Source organism: Mustelus asterias, chromosome 8 (assembly GCF_964213995.1).
Source record: "Mustelus asterias chromosome 8, sMusAst1.hap1.1, whole genome shotgun sequence".
In the NCBI taxonomy this organism is placed as follows: domain Eukaryota; kingdom Metazoa; phylum Chordata; class Chondrichthyes; order Carcharhiniformes; family Triakidae; genus Mustelus; species Mustelus asterias.
This window is the reverse complement of record NC_135808.1, coordinates 100163873-100179966: the sequence shown is the minus strand read 5'-3', so window position 1 is coordinate 100179966 and position 16094 is coordinate 100163873. Positions and strand designations below refer to the sequence as shown.

Genomic DNA, 16094 nt, shown 5'->3' with positions numbered 1-16094 from the left:
GTAACTTCCCGCAGTGGGTTCCCTGACTTTTGGGCAGGTGAGCCATGCCTGCTCCAGATGTTGGCGGGACTGGAACATCTTGCCAGTGGCCATTGGCGAACCACTTCCACCATGGGAAAACCAGCCACGGTGGGGCCGGAAAACCCCTGCCGACGTCAACCCAGCTTACACCAATTGATGATGAGGGTCACTTGCCTATAAATATTAAGGTTTAAGGAGACCGTTTGACAGACTGACCCCCGTGAACAAGTTTTAAATCCAGCCTGGATATGAATCATAGAATCCTACAGTACAGAAGGAGGCCATTCGGCCCATCAAGTCTGTACCGACCACAATCCCATCCAAGCCCTATTCCTGTAGCTCCACACATTTACATTGCTAATCCCCCTGACACTAGGGGCAATTTAGCGTGGCCAATCCACCTAACCTGCACATCTTTGGACTGTGGGAGGAAACCGGAGCACCCGGAGGAAACCCACACAGACACGGGGAGAATGTGCAAACTCCACACAGACAGTGACCTGAGGCTGGAATTGAACTTGGGTCCCTGGTGCTGTGAGGCAGCAGTGCTAACCACTGTGCTACCGTACCGCCCTTATGTTTCTAGTCCCTATTGGCTATGACAATTGTTGGTGAAACAAACCTGGCAGCTCAACCTATACCAAATAGACGCAAAGGGTTTCACAATTCAGCCAAAAAAAAGACAGTAAATTAGAAATCTCACTGGCTATAAGGTTAACTTATTTTTCCATCTCATGTTTACTGAGCTTTAGTGCAGTTTTCCACTTTGGGCAGGCAGGGGGTTGGAAAATGTAATTGTACGTCCTGGGTCCAAGTCTCGGATCTGCTGACTGGCGATGTACGTTAGATATGACTGTGGCAAGTGCCTGCAATTGGCATAAAATAGCAAGTGGGTGTTTACTATCCAAATATAGGGAATGGTGAATTCACAGTAGTGCAGTGTTAAGGGTTTAAGGTATGCCTGCTGAGGGCCCATCGATGACACAGCCTCGGACAATCCTCTTTATTTAAGGAACGATCGAGTTTTGTTTCAGTGAGTGAAGTTTAATTTTGAGAGAACTTTTAATTAACATTGTAAAATCATTGAGAAATTCTGATGATTGCCTCAGAATTCAAGCGTCATCACTTCTTGGAGCCCTTTTCGTAAATTCTGTTGCAAAAGTTGCTGCAGGGTGTGATTCATTGCAATTAATTGCCTATTTTTGCATAGTGACCAACCACCTTGCTGACAATTGCAATAATGTATCTGTACAACCATTCAAAACACATTTGTAATTTAGCTTCGAATAATACTGGGAAATGTTACCTGCCCTGGTTCCCTTATACAGGAGAATCATTAAAAACTCACATTTAATACACACGTTTGGATGCGTACAGCAAGAGATAGCAAGTGAATGGAAAGGCACCAAGGTGGCTCAGTTTATTGGTGTCCAATCCATTGTGTCGCAGTCTGTCAGTGTGATGGTGGCAGGCGAGGAGCCAATGGGTGCAGTCACACATTCTTAAAAATACCAATGAATGGACAATAGGCATTCGTAGTCATTGGTCATTGTTCATTCAATCCCTTAAATTGAATCACAACCTCGTGGTAAACACCCCAAGCTACCTATTAGTAATAATGTGTTGTCATTAACTATATAATGTTAACATTTGGACTCATTTTGCATTGTATGGGGGTAGAATTTTCACCTTGCTGTATTCTTGGCCTTTATCAGGAAAATGGGAAGTCCCCCAACCAGAATCGAAAAACGAAAGAAGCAAATTCCGACAATGGGAAAGGTACGTACTGTGGGAGGAAACCTTGTCTTCACTGTGAGGAGGTTCAGTGTGTTTTTTTGAGTTCACACACTGGATATTTCTTTGGCTTCTGTGTCATTCCATTCTGTTCCTGGACTCTGGCCAACTGGAATATATTGCATATCATTATACAACTTCCTCAACGTTGGAAGCTGGAAGGACGGTCTGTGATTATGGAAAATGAAGTATTTGTCCAGCTAGCTATTGTTGACAATGCTGAATTGAATGACCTATGACCCCATTGATCCTACATTGTGCCGACAAGAGCAAATCGAGACGCCTTTTGTTTAACAAGAATGCATCATAAGTGCATATTAATATTTTCAGCAAAGCATAATGCAGTGTATATTCTCCGGAATATGCTGCGGGGGATGGGGAAGGCCTAACAGCTAACAATGATTGGCTTTAGCCCAATGTGTGACCAGCAAGAATAAAATCTACTAAACCATCATAGACGTATTTCACTCAAGTCGCAGAGTTGTATTTTACTGTTCCATTAATAACAGTTTTCTTGAAATGTAATATCAAGGATAAGATCTCCTCCATGTGCTAGATTTAACGAACTCCTCTTCAGGAATGGGTTATCTATAGTGCATAAAGGAGAAATTCTACCTCAACAGTTAAACTTTTCAGAAAGTGCATCATTTAAATCTTGTTCTACCACTGCAGTTTTGTGCCCCACCCCCCCAGTTGTAGAGAACTTGACCCAATGCCAGTGTAAGCTTTACCTGATTTTTACACTGATGCTAAGAAAGACATTTTGTTGTAATCCATGATTGAGATTTTTCACGATGAGGAGATGCTGGCATTGGACTGGGGTGGGCACAGTAAGAAGTCTCACAACACCAACTTAAAGTTAAAGAAGATTTTTCAGTGGCCATTGGATATAGTGGTGGCAGCTGGGCTACACAAGAGAAAATTGGTGGCACAATGAATCATAAAAGCAGTCTGTGTTTGGGTTATTCCTGTGTGCTTGGGCAGCTGTAGCTCAACCCAATAAAGTGACTAAATATTCCAGAGAATTGAATAGTGTGCAGGAAGAGTCAACCAAACTGTCTGGCAAAGGGTAATCTATTTCAATATGCACTCACTGTATTTTGGACACCGACTGTCACTGCCAGAAGGATGAACTCTTAAGGGAATTTTCACCTGCATTATATTCACTTCAACTTTCACTGGTTCTGTTTATCAAAGAGCAAGGTTCTTTTCACAATTTATATTAGTCCAGTGTTGATTGGAATAGAAAATAATAACGTTAGGCTTAAAACCAACATTAAGGGGTGGTGTGCTGGCACATACTAGCACTGCTGCCTCACAGTGCCAGGGACCTAGGTTCAATTCTGATCTTGGGTGACTGTCTGTACGTTCTCCCCGTATCTATGTGGGTTTCCCACATTCCATAGCTGTGCAGGTTAGGTTAGGTGGACCGGCCATGCTAAATTGTCCCTTAGTGTCGGGGGATTAGCAGGGTAAATACGTGGGGTTAAGGGGATAGGGCCTGGGTGGGATTGTTGTTGGTGCAGGCTCGATGGGTTGAATGGTCTCCTTCTTCACTGGAGGGATTCTATGATTGGCTAAACTGTAGTGTTGAAAGAAATCCATCTTCACTGCCTTTTATTCAAAGATATCTGCTTGTGCCCTGTAAACTAATTGGCACGTTGTCGGACACTGATAAAGGAATGTCTCAAATATTCCCACTTCTTGGTTAGAATGTTACAATGCAGAAACAAGCTTCTTTCTGTAGCATGGCTTCCACAAGAATAACTCATTCTAATCCCCCACTCTTCTATTGGGTTCCTCTATCTTTAACATTTAATTTTTGATGCCACTGCTGATTTTTTTTAAGCTTCCTATCAGCAATGATTTGTGGCAGAACATTCCACATTCTAACCACCCTCTGGGTAAAGACATTTTCATACCTCCTCCTTTAATTATTTAAAAATATTTATCTTAGATATTCTGTCTGAGCAGAAAGGGTTACCATTAGATGAACACACAGCGGGTCTGTGACCATAGCAACAGGCCTGTGCACTTGAATGCCAATTGCTCTGGCAGCTCCTGTGATTCCTTCATCCTACAGAATGCCAGTGTTACTTTTAAGGACCAGCCAGGCTGACTGGGGCCCAGGAATATACACTGCCGGCACGGTTGATGACATCCAAAGACAAGGCATGAGAAGAAATAAAGACTGGTGCAGTTTTCCACCATGGGAAGCTGAGATCGTGAGAACCTGGAACAGAGTGATTCACTGTCATCTTATTTCCGACCCTCACTCCGAGTAAACACAACGCCATGTGGGAAATTCTGTATCATAGCATTATCCAGCAAGTATTGTTGGATGTTCAGTCTCACAATTAGAACATCATTCACCAAGTTTTCACTCTGCAATGGATTGGATCTTCAGTCGGCGACTCTAGAGTCCAATCCTCATTTGCCCCGTCTGATACTTCTGATCCTGCGGTGCACCACCTTCTGTTTGTCTCATAAATCACAGAAGTCACAGAAACCTACAGTGCAGAAGGAGGCCATTCGGCCCATCGAGTCTGCACCGACCACAATCCCACCCAGGCCCTACCCCCACATATTTTTACCCGCTAATCCCTCTAACCTACGCATCTCAGCACTCTAAGGGGCAATTTTTAACCTGGCCAATCAACCTAACCCGCACATCTTTGGACTGTGGGAGGAAACCGGAGCACCCGGAGGAAACCCACGCAGACACGAGGAGAATGTGCAAACTCCACACAGACAGAGACCCAAGCCGGGAATCGAACCCAGGTCCCTGGAGCTGTGAAGCAGCAGTGCTAACCACTGTGCTACCGTGCCGCCTCATGTACAATCTTGGGTACACTCCTTTAGTTATGTATTTTTGATATTGTCAAGACCTGCTTTATCACCAAATTTAATGCTGTTCGTTTGCAAAATGTGTTTGTATGACCTTTGTGTATTGTTCTGTTTCTGGCTTTCCATTCTTCAGTCATTCTATGGAGGAAATTTCCTGCTCCTATTTCCCCTTCCCATGAGTAATAAGTTGAACTATAACTTGTAAACTTGTATATATGTAGCCCTTTGTCCAATGACTACCTCACGTGCTTTTCTTTGGTTGGTGGACTTTTCTACTATTCCATCTGACTGCAGTTTTTGGCTGTATGAACCAAATTTGGTAAATTAGGATTTAGTACTTAACAGCAGTGATTTGTTGTAAATAAAGTCTTCATTAGATACTATGTATCTGGCAAAAATAACTCTTGAGAATTTTAACACTATTTTATTTGTGCAGTATGTTTTTAATTCATTCAAGCGACGTGGGCATCATTGGCTAGGCCAGCATTTATTACCCATCTCTAATTGCCCTTGAGAAGGTGGTGAGCTGTCTTCTGAAACCACAGTAAGAAGTTTAACAACACCAGGTTAAAGTCCAACAGGTTTATTTGGTAGCAAAAGCCACACAAGCTTTCGAGGCTCTGAGCCCCTTCTTCAGGTGAGTGGGAATTCTGTTCACAAACAGAACTTATAAGACACAGACTCAATTTACATGAATAATGGTTGGAATGCGAATACTTACAACTAATCCAGTCTTTAAGAAACAAAACAATGGGAGTGGAGAGAGCATCAAGACAGGCTAAAAAGATGTGTATTGTCTCCAGACAAGACAGCCAGTGAAACTCTGCAGGTCCACGCAACTGTGGGAGTTACAAATAGTGTGACATAAATTCTGATTCTAGGATCGCATGATAAAGACTCAGGAGGAAAAAAGCAGAAATATTTATGTGAAATAGTGTGACATAAACCCAATATCCCGGTTGAGGCCGTCCTTGTGTGTGCGGAACCTGGCTATCAGTTTCTGCTCCGCGACTCTGCGCTGTCGTGTGTCGCGAAGGCCGCCTTGGAGAACGCTTACCCGAATATCAGAGGCCGAATGCCCGTGACCGCTGAAGTGCTCCCCAACAGGAAGAGAACAGTCTTGCCTGGTGATTGTCGAGCGGTGTTCATTCATCCGTTGTCGCAGCGTCTGCATAGTTTCCCCAATGTACCATGCCTCGGGACATCCTTTCTTGCAGCGTATCAGGTAGACAACGTTGGCCGAGTTGCAAGAGTATGTACCGTGTACCTGGTGGATGGTGTTCTCACGTGAGATGATGGCATCTGTGTCGATGATCCGGCACGTCTTGCAGAGGTTGCTGTGGCAGGGTTGTGTGGTGTCTTGGTCACTGTTCTCCTGAAGGCTGGGTAGTTTGCTGCGGACAATGGTCTGTTTGAGGTTGTGCGGTTGTTTGAAGGCAAGAAGTGGGGGTGTGGGGATGGCCTTGGCGAGATGTTCGTCTTCATCAATGACATGTTGAAGGCTCCGGAGGAGATGCCGTAGCTTCTCCGCTCCGGGGAAGTACTGGACAACGAAGGGTACTCTGTCCACTGTGTCCCGTGTTTGTCTTCTGAGGAGGTCGGTGCGGTTTTTCGCTGTGGCGCGTTGGAACTGTTGATCAATGAGTCTAGCGCCATATCCTGTTCTTATGAGGGCATCTTTCAGCGTCTGGAGGTGTCTGTTGCGATCCTCCTCATCCGAGCAGATCCTGTGTATACGGAGGGCTTGTCCGTAGGGGATGGCTTCTTTAACGTGTTTAGGGTGGAAGCTGGAGAAGTGGAGCATCGTGAGGTTATCCGTGGGCTTGCGGTACAGTGAGGTGCTGAGGTGACCGTCCTTAATGGAGATGCGCGTGTCCAAGAATGCAACCGATTCCGGAGAGTAGTCTATGGTGAGCCTGATGGTGGGATGGAACTTGTTGATGTCATCATAGAGTTGTTTCAGTGATTGTTCACCATGAGTCCAAAGGAAGAAAATGTCATCGATGTATCTAGTGTATAGCACCGGTTGAAGGTCCCGTGCGGTGAAGAAGTCTTGTTCGAACCTGTGCATGAAGATGTTGGCATATTGAGGTGCAAATTTGGTCCCCATGGCTGTTCCGTGTGTCTGGATGAAGAACTGGTTGTTGAAGGTGAAGATATTGTGGTCCAGGATGAAGCGGATGAGATGTAAAATTGCATCTGGAAACTGGCAGTTGTTGGCGCTGAGCACTGAGGCCGTTGCAGCAATGCCATCGTCATGGGGGATGCTGGTGTAGAGTGCTGAGACATCCATTGTGACGAGGAGCGCTCCTGGTTCAACTGCTCCATGTGTGCCGAGTTTCTGTAGGAAGTCCGTCGTGTCGCGACAAAAGCTGGGGGTTCTTTGTACAATGGGTTTCAGGATGCCCTCGACATAGCGGACAACGGATGAATGAACACCGCTCGACAATCACCAGGCAAGACTGTTCTCTTCCTGTTGGGGAGCACTTCAGCGGTCACGGGCATTCGGCCTCTGATATTCGGGTAAGCGTTCTCCAAGGCGGCCTTCGCGACACACGACAGCGCAGAGTCGCGGAGCAGAAACTGATAGCCAGGTTCCGCACACACAAGGACGGCCTCAACCGGGATATTGGGTTTATGTCACACTATTTCAAATAATTATTTCTGCTTTTTTCCTCCTGAGTCTTTATCATGCGATCCTAGAATCAGAATTTATGTCACACTATTTGTAACTCCCACAGTTGCGTGGACCTGCAGAGTTTCACTGGCTGTCTTGTCTGGAGACAATACACATCTTTTTAGCCTGTCTTGATGCTCTCTCCACTCCCATTGTTTTGTTTCTTAAAGACTGGATTAGTTGTAAGTATTCGCATTCCAACCATTATTCATGTAAATTGAGTCTGTGTCTTATAAGTTCTGTTTGTGAACAGAATTCCCACTCACCTGAAGAAGGGGCTCAGAGCCTCGAAAGCTTGTGTGGCTTTTGCTACCAAATAAACCTGTTGGACTTTAACCTGGTGTTGTTAAACTTCTTACTGTGTTTACCCCAGTCCAACGCCGGCATCTCCACATTCTGAAACCACTGCAGTCCATGTTGTGTAGGTACACCCACAGTGCTTCTGTGGAGAGAGTTCCAGGATGTTGACCCACCGATAGTGAAGGAATGGCAATATAGTTCAAGATGATGTGTGGTTTAAAGGAGAACATCCTGGAGGTGATGTTCCCAGGTACCTGCTGTCCTTGTCCTTCTAGATGGTAGTGGTTATGGGTTTTGAAGGTGCTGTCTGACTAGTCTTGGTGAGCTCCAGCAGTGCATCTTGCAGATGTTACACACTGCTGCCATGTGCGTCAGCATTGGAGGGATTGAATGTTAATGGAAGGGGTAACAAAATGGGCGGCTTTGTCTGGAATGTGTCGAGCTTCTTGAGTCTTGTTAGAGCTGCACTCATCCAGGCAAGTGGAGAGTATTCCATCACGCTCCTAACCTGTGCCTTGTAGATGGTGGACAGGCTTTGGTGGGTCAGGAAGTGACTGCAGGATTCCTAGCTTCTGACCTGCTCTAGTAGCTGCAGTATTTATATGCCTAGTCCAAATCAGTTTCTGGTCAATGTCATACGATTGAGTCTAAGAGCTCGCCCAAAAAATGGATGCAATTCTCTCCTGTTTTCACACTCGTTCGGCACTTAGAATTTTTTTGGTAAGATGACCCCCCTTCTATTTCCACAAATGGTGCCAAAGCTGCCAAGTTTTTCCAGTATTTCTCTCTTTATTTTAGTGCTCCATATTATTATGCAAATGACCATTTGATGGATAAATACATTTGGCAAACCATTTGGTGGATTTGGAAATGAATTGCATTCAAGGGCTGTGTTTTACAGCAAAGTGGATTCACACTGCCTTAAAATTCACCATGAACTGCAGCCACTGGAAGAGCTTATTTGCTAATGAGGCAGATATGGAAATTTTGTATTAAAACTAAATAGACTAATTTGTAGAAATTTGGTGCCCAGAGACATTGAGAACATGGGTCTGACTCACTTTGAGCACAATGTTAGTCAGGATCAGAAGGCCGACCAGGAATAGTTGAATTTGCTATCGGGGCGGCACGGTAGCACAGTGGTTAGCACTGCTGCTTCACAGCTCCAGGGACCTGGGTTCGATTCCCGGCTTGGGTCACTGTCTGTGTGGAGTTTGCACATTCTCCTCGTGTCTGCGTGGGTTTCCTCCGGGTGCTCCGGTTTCCTCCCACAGTCCAAAGATGTGCGGGTTAGGTTGATTGGCTGTGCTAAAATTGCCCCTTAGTGTCTTGAGATGGGTAGGTTAGAGGGATTAGCGGGTAAATATGTAGGGATATGGGGGTAGGGCCTGGGTGGGATTGTGGTCAGTGTAGACTCGATGGGCCGAATGGCCTCTTTCTACGCTGTAGGGTTTCTATGATTTCTATGAAGTTCATAAGATAGAGGAGCAGAATTGGGCCATTTGGCCCATCGAGTCTGCTCTGCCATTCGATCATGGCTGGTATGCCCCTCATCCCCATTATCCTGCCTGCTCCCCATAACCCTTCAACTCATTATCAATTAAAAATCTGTCTTACTTCTCAAATTTACTCACTGTCCCGGCAACTACTGCACTTTGGGGTAGCGAATTCCACAGATTCACAACCCTTTGGGGGAAGTAGTTTCTCCTCAACTCTGTTTTAAATTTGCTACCTCTTATCCTAAGCCTCTCATCCTAGAATGCCCCACAAGAGGAAGCATCCGCTCCACATCTACTTTATCCATACCTTTTATCATCTTGTATACCTCAATTTGATCTCCCCTCATTCTTCTAAATTCCAGAGTTAGGCCTAAACTGTTCAATCTCTCATCTCTGGAATCAATCTAGTGAACCTCCTCTGAACTGCCTCCAATGCCACAACAACATTCCTCAAATAAGGGGACCAAAACTGTGCTCAGAGATACATTGGTCTACTTTTTTATATTCCTTTCTCATGAGGATTTGAAGTCGGTTGTCTTAAGATGAACTTTGACTAGAACTGTTTTAAATCATAACTATTGCTCTGTATTCTTTCGCTGTCTGTAAGATAAATTAACTGATCACACCTGACCTTGTATCGGTGAAGTTGAGTAATGCTTTTATACGGTTTGGATATTGGGCAGTATGGGTTCACCTTAAATGTAAGGCGCTTGGAATGAGTAGAATCACTGAACTTAAAAAGGCAGATTGAGAATTTGTAACAGTGGGTTTGCCTGAGATTTTCCATTAAGAAGGAGTGAGTTGTACAGACAGTGTCATGGCTGGAATCTGGAGCACCATGAGGCTTCCTAAATTGTTGCTTAAAACCCTCATTTATTTTCCTATTTCTCTGAGGTTGCTGAGCCAACAAAACATAAATCACTTTGTGATTTATTAAGTAGCCTGTTATAATTAGTGGAAACATCTGCACAACTATTGCTTCCTGTACATTCTTGAAAATCTCCCTCAAAAATATTGTGATTACAATGGATGTGTTAACCCTTACAGTTATCTGTGTTCCTCTTACTGGCTGTTCATCCATTTAAAGATTAACATTGCTGCCTCTCAGCGCCAGAGACCTGGGTTCGGTTCCCAACTTGAGTGACTGTCTGTGTGGACATTCTCCCCATGTCTGCGTGGGTTTCCTCCGGGTGCTCCGGTTTCCCCCCCACAGTCCGAAAGGTGTGCTGGTTAGGTGTATTGGCCATGCTAAATTCTCCCTCCGTGTACCCGAACAGGCGCTGGAGTGTGGCAACTAGGGGATTTTCACAGTAACTTCATTGCAGTATTAATGTAAGCCTACTTGTGATATTAAGAAATAAACTAAACTAATAGGACTGAATGAGCTGACAATGATTCAAAGAGCAAGATGATTTTGGGAGCATTGCCTTTTGATTGCTATTTACTATCCACAAATCATTGAGGGAGTTTAGCAGAGTTGCCAACATTCCTGGAATCTCGCCCTTAAAAGATTTCTACTCCGTTTAGTTCTTGTTAGCAGCCAGAAAGATTTTCAAATCCAAGCTGTATTGTGAGCCTTGTCCACCAGAGTACAGAGCTTCTTTCAGTTGGAGCATTTGGCTGTTGAACGAGCAGTTCTCCATTACATTCAGATGTAGATTCCAAATCGTGAATGAGTTTAAAATAACCTGGAATGAATGTGCCGCTAATCATCATGTTAGAATGAGATTGAGTGTTGTAATAATGGAGTTCGTCCTGTCCAATGACAGATGGTGTAGCATATGCTGCCTTGCTGAAGAATGAGCTACTGGGAGCAGGCATTGAAAAAGTGAGCGATCCTCAGACTGAAGATCGGAGGTTCCAGATGCCAATGCAGGAGCGACGGAATTTATTCAGAGTAAGTACCTCATATGAACAAACTGTTCAATAATGTAGTTGTTCATGGCTGGCTGGTTTGACTCCTTTGTCTGCAGGCAGCCACTTGTGTCCCCAGCTGTTCTCATGTTAGGTGCGTTATGCAAAATGTTTTTCTGGGTCCTGTCACCAACTTAACCATGACAAAGCAAGAGTAGAATTGGGAGGACTGCCACTGCTTCCTTGGGATTCAGCACGTAGTCCCCGCCCCCCCCATTACATAAAATAATCTGGGAATATTCCCCAGAATGCAGATGTGGTGCCCAAGGGACGTACATGACTATACTACCTCAGAAATTAAAATCCTGCCGAGTAGTTTACACAATCATGAAGCTCTTCTATGGCTGTAGTTGGGAATGCTATCTTTTTTCAATGCCTTGCCCTAGTACTGTTGGATTAGAGAAGTAGACCCTTTTAAGAGTCCAGAGATTATTGAATCAGGCAGGAAGGCTATTTGACAAGCACACCTTTTCTTGACGAAACATGCTCTTGAAGAATTCTGACATAAGTGTCATGAACAATGTGAATTGCCCCTTGTTTCAGGTTACTGCTGTTTATGTTCAGGGAAAAGACTACAATCCCTCAGATGCAGGACAGATCAATACCTGAACTTTTAACAGAAATTTAATGTATGGATGAGGTTAAAGAGTGGGAGTCACTGGTTATTTTAATACATTGGAATGTGTTTTAATGCATTCTTTAATTGAAGTTGGATCCCTGTGATAGCGTAGTTTTCATTCTCGTTATTATCCATTTAGATGTAATTTTTTAATGAGCAATGTACCTGAAATTAATTTCCATATGGATCATAAAGTGAAATTGAATTGAGGAAAGTGATGAGTTTTCGCTTCTCTTTTAATCTGAAACTTTGTTCTATTTGAGAGCCCTTCAGTTCCAATAACATTTAGTTGCAACCGCCTGCAGAGAAATATGTTCCACTGCATGCTTCTTCTTTCTTGCTTCTGAGACAGAAGATTGTGGGTTCAAGCCTCTTTTCAGGATTTGAACACAATCCAGGCAGGTGTGATGATGGTGCAGTGTCGAGGGAGGGACCCGTTGCTGAAGGCGTCGTCCTTCAGATGAGACGTTCAAGTGAATGCTAAGGATTCCTGCCTCTTCGATGCCCCTCAATCATTGACATCAAAAATTGATTACTTGGTCGTACATCTCGTTAACAAATGACGCTGCCATTTTGTGTTCAGCAATGTCAAACTGTACTTCAAAGTAATTTATTGCATGTCAGTTGCCATGGGATATTTTTGCAATCACACGAGGTCCTACAGAAATGTAAGTTCTTCCTTTGATTCTTTTCTCTCCCTATGGTTATTTGGGTGGCAGGTTGGTTAGCACTGCTGCCTCATAGCACCAGGGACCTGGGTTCGATTCCAGGCTTGGGTGACTGTGTGGACCCACAGCAATATCGGCGCCAGGAACCTGGGTTTGATTTTTGGCTTGGATCACTGTCTGTGTGGAGTTTGCACGTTCTGGGTCTGGCCCACATATGATTCCAGACCTACAGCAATATGATTGACTCTGAATTGTCCTCTGAAATGGCTGAGCGAGCCCCTCAATTTAAGGGCAATTAGGGATGGTCACCAAATCATAGAATCCCTGCAGTGCAGAAGGAGGCTATTCAGCCCTTCAAGCCTACACCGACGACAATCCCACCCAGGCCCTATCCCATGTGGAGTTTGCACGGTTCCACCATGTCTCCGGTTTCCTCCCGCAGTCTGAAAGATGTGCTGGTTAGGTGCAATGGCCATGCTAAGTTCTCCCTCAGTATACCTGAACAGGCGCCAGAGTGTGGTGACTAGGGGATTTTCACAGTAACTTCATTGCAGTGTTAATGTAAGCCTACTTGTGATACTAATAAAACTTATTTAATCTCCAAAGGGAGGAAAGTATTGGGATTCTGTCATAGAGAAAACTGTATATGGATTATTGAGAGCATTGAGCCTGGTATATTTTACATTCTGGTGTACTTGTATTTGTGTGTTGGATTTGAAAAGCTTTTATACAAGGGTTATGTTTGGTCATTGGGTATACACAATTGAATCTACTTTTTTGAATTAACTGCTAAAGACTAGTGTGACCAAAGACAATGGTCCAGTCTTTTTATTTTTATATTGATAGCCGATTAACAAAGTTACCTCATAACTTGACACAAAACTAAAATCAACTAGGATAAATTCAGCAAAAATTGTATTCAAAAGAAAAATGTTAACCGGATGTGGGTATGGCTGACTAGGACAGCATTTATTGCCCAGCCCCAATTGCCCTCGAGAAAGTGGTGGTGAGCCACCCTCTTGACCCATGGCAGGTTCTGGGGAAAAGGGTTCAAATGTCAACACGGCGGCTGCTGGAATTGAAATTTGATCAACGATCTGGAATTGAAAAGCTAGTCTCGGTAATGATGACCAGGAAACCATTGTTGATTTGTCATAACACATCTACTTCCCAAATGTCATTTGGGGAAGGAAATCTTCTTACCTGGTCTGGCCCACATATGACTCCAGACCCACAGCAATATGATTTGACTCTGAATTGTCCTCTGAAATGGCTGAGCGAGCCCTTCAATTTAAGGGCAATTAGGGATGGTCATCAAATCATAGAATCCCTGCAGTGCCGAAGGAGGCCATTCAGCCCTTCAAGCCTGCACCGACAACAATCCCACCCAGGCCCTATCCAGTTACCCCACGTATCTTACCCTACTAATACCCCTGACACTAAGGGGGAATTTAGCATGGCCAATCGACCTAACCCGCACATCCTTTGGAGTGTGGAAGGAAACCGGAGCACCCGGAGGAAACCCACGCAGACGCGGGGAGAACGTGCAAACTCCACACAGGCAGTGATCCAAGCCAAGGATCGAACCCAGGTTCCTCTGAGACAGCAGTGCTAACCACTGTGCCACCGTGCTGACCTATGGCTTGCCAGTGACGCCCAAATGAAAGAATAAATTATAAATAAATGCTGTAGGTGTACCCATTGTGCCATTAGGGACGGGCAGTGAATGTTGGCCGAGCTAGTGATGCCCACATCGCGTGAATGAATAAACTTAAAATAAAACTGCAGCAATGAACCTATCACGTACTATTTCATTTTGAGTCCTGTTGATTTTGGCAGAATTCAGTTTCAGGCCACATTTTAAATTGAGCTTGTGTGTTGTCTTGTTTGCAGTATGCCTTGAGCACAAAGAGATCGACTACTGAAAGTGGGAATGAGATTTCTCCATATTCATTGTCCCCGGTCAGCAATAAAAGGTAATCGGTCTGCGTGGGTTAAACACCATGATTAACTTTGTCTAATGATTATGGAGGATTTTGGCGCTCCAATGGAAAGCTTTTGCACTTGCACAACACTTTTATCCAGTTTTCCCTTGAAATATTTATGAAAAGTAGAACAGGACTACATATTTTAGATCATTCTAGCAATGAGGCAGCGTAGGCACAAGCGGCTGTTGGATTTAAATATCCATAATTCTACAATGTTTCTAAGAAATTCACGCAGGTATGAATGACTGGAGCCCAGAAATGGGAGGAAAAGGATTGGGGTTGATGACCAGAATCTGTTTCAGAGATCTAGGTTTCAGGAACTATTCTGAGTGAAAGAGAACTAGAAAAACAATGGGTTTGACTCAGTCATTCTTGGAGGGCAGTTGACTACTTGCGGCTCTCCACATGTTGCATGACTGTAAGACTCACTGTATTCCTATTCATAACAATGCATTGACCTCCCCCTTAGGCTTGCTACTACTAAGGCAACAAAAATTTGTGATAAAATGTGTTGAGGTTGAGGTGCCTATTTAAAATTTCATGTTATGTGCCTGGCTCAGCAGACAGGTCTAAATTCACTAAGGCTGAAAGAACTTCCTTATTTGTACAAACTAGAGTTAATACCATAACCTCTTCAGCTAAATATTGATCCAACTTTGTTCCCATTTGAACAGTCAAAAGTTGTTACGGTCGCCACGGAAACCAACGAGAAAGATTTCAAAGATTCCGTTTAAAGTTCTGGATGCTCCAGAATTGCAGGATGATTTTTACCTCAATCTAGTGGATTGGTCAGCTGCAAATGTTCTAAGTGTTGGTCTCGGTGCTTGTGTTTACTTGTGGAGTGCATGTACCAGTCAGGTAAGCTACTGCCAGTTAACTTGATAACTCTTCATAATGACTGCAACATTTTCTTGTCACACATTTAACATGTTAACTTATTTTCCTTTTCACTTGAGGGCCAGTTTATTTTGTTGTACTATTTTATTGTATTTAGAGTCAGATCACTGAATAAAGCTTACATAGGGTATTAGTTAAGTATTAGCTTAGGGTGGTATATCAGAACAATGGTTGGCACTGCTGCCTCACAGCGCCAGGGACCCGGGTTCGATTCTTGGCTTCGGTCACTGTCTGTGCAGAGTCTGCACGTTCTCCCCGTGTCTACGTGGGTTTCCTCCGGTTTCCTCCCACAGACTGAAAGATGTGCTGGTTAGGTGCGTTGGCCATGCTAAATTCTCCCTCAGTGTACCCGAACAGGTGCCCGAGTGAGGCAACTAGGGGATGTTCACAATAACTTCATTGCAGTGTTAATGTAAGCTTACTTGTGACACTAAAAAATAAACTTTAAACTTAGTCCTTTTTATCAACACTTGGGCTAGAAGATTGTTGGTTTTTAAAATTTGCAATAGTTGTTATAAATTTGATGCTTTCTCTGTTGAATATGTCTTGGGTTTGCACGATTTTGTGGTGAGGCAGGACTTTAGGCATCAGTTCCAGAGAAGTATCCATCAGAGTATGACCAGAGAATCTACCCGCTTTTTATCAGAACCCCTGACTACAACTCCACAATATAAATCAATGTGAATTATTAGTTCTTTAACTGAATGTATACATGGTGGAGAGTTTCAGCTGGAGTCACTCCCGTGCTTCCTGCAAGAACTGCATTAATTCAGTTGCCAAACGATGCAGAATTGCACTGGCTATCCAGGCGAGTCAGAAGGCTTTGGTTTCCTTTTACACGGGTAAAGGGATGCGATATCTAAAATTCTG

At 44.0% G+C, this 16094-nt stretch overlaps 1 protein-coding gene across 8 annotated transcripts in view; it reads left to right on the top strand.

The window, feature by feature from the left end:
* LOC144497394 (fizzy-related protein homolog) overlaps positions 1–16094 on the top strand; it is a 78681-nt gene that overhangs the window by 25777 nt on the left and 36810 nt on the right. For all 8 annotated transcript variants that reach the window (XM_078218593.1, XM_078218595.1, XM_078218590.1 and 5 more), the window contains 4 exons: positions 1737–1800; positions 10908–11035; positions 14233–14315; positions 15002–15185. In XM_078218593.1, coding sequence (XP_078074719.1) covers positions 1737–1800; positions 10908–11035; positions 14233–14315; positions 15002–15185 — 459 coding nt within the window. The remainder of the gene's footprint in view (positions 1–1736; positions 1801–10907; positions 11036–14232; positions 14316–15001; positions 15186–16094) is intronic.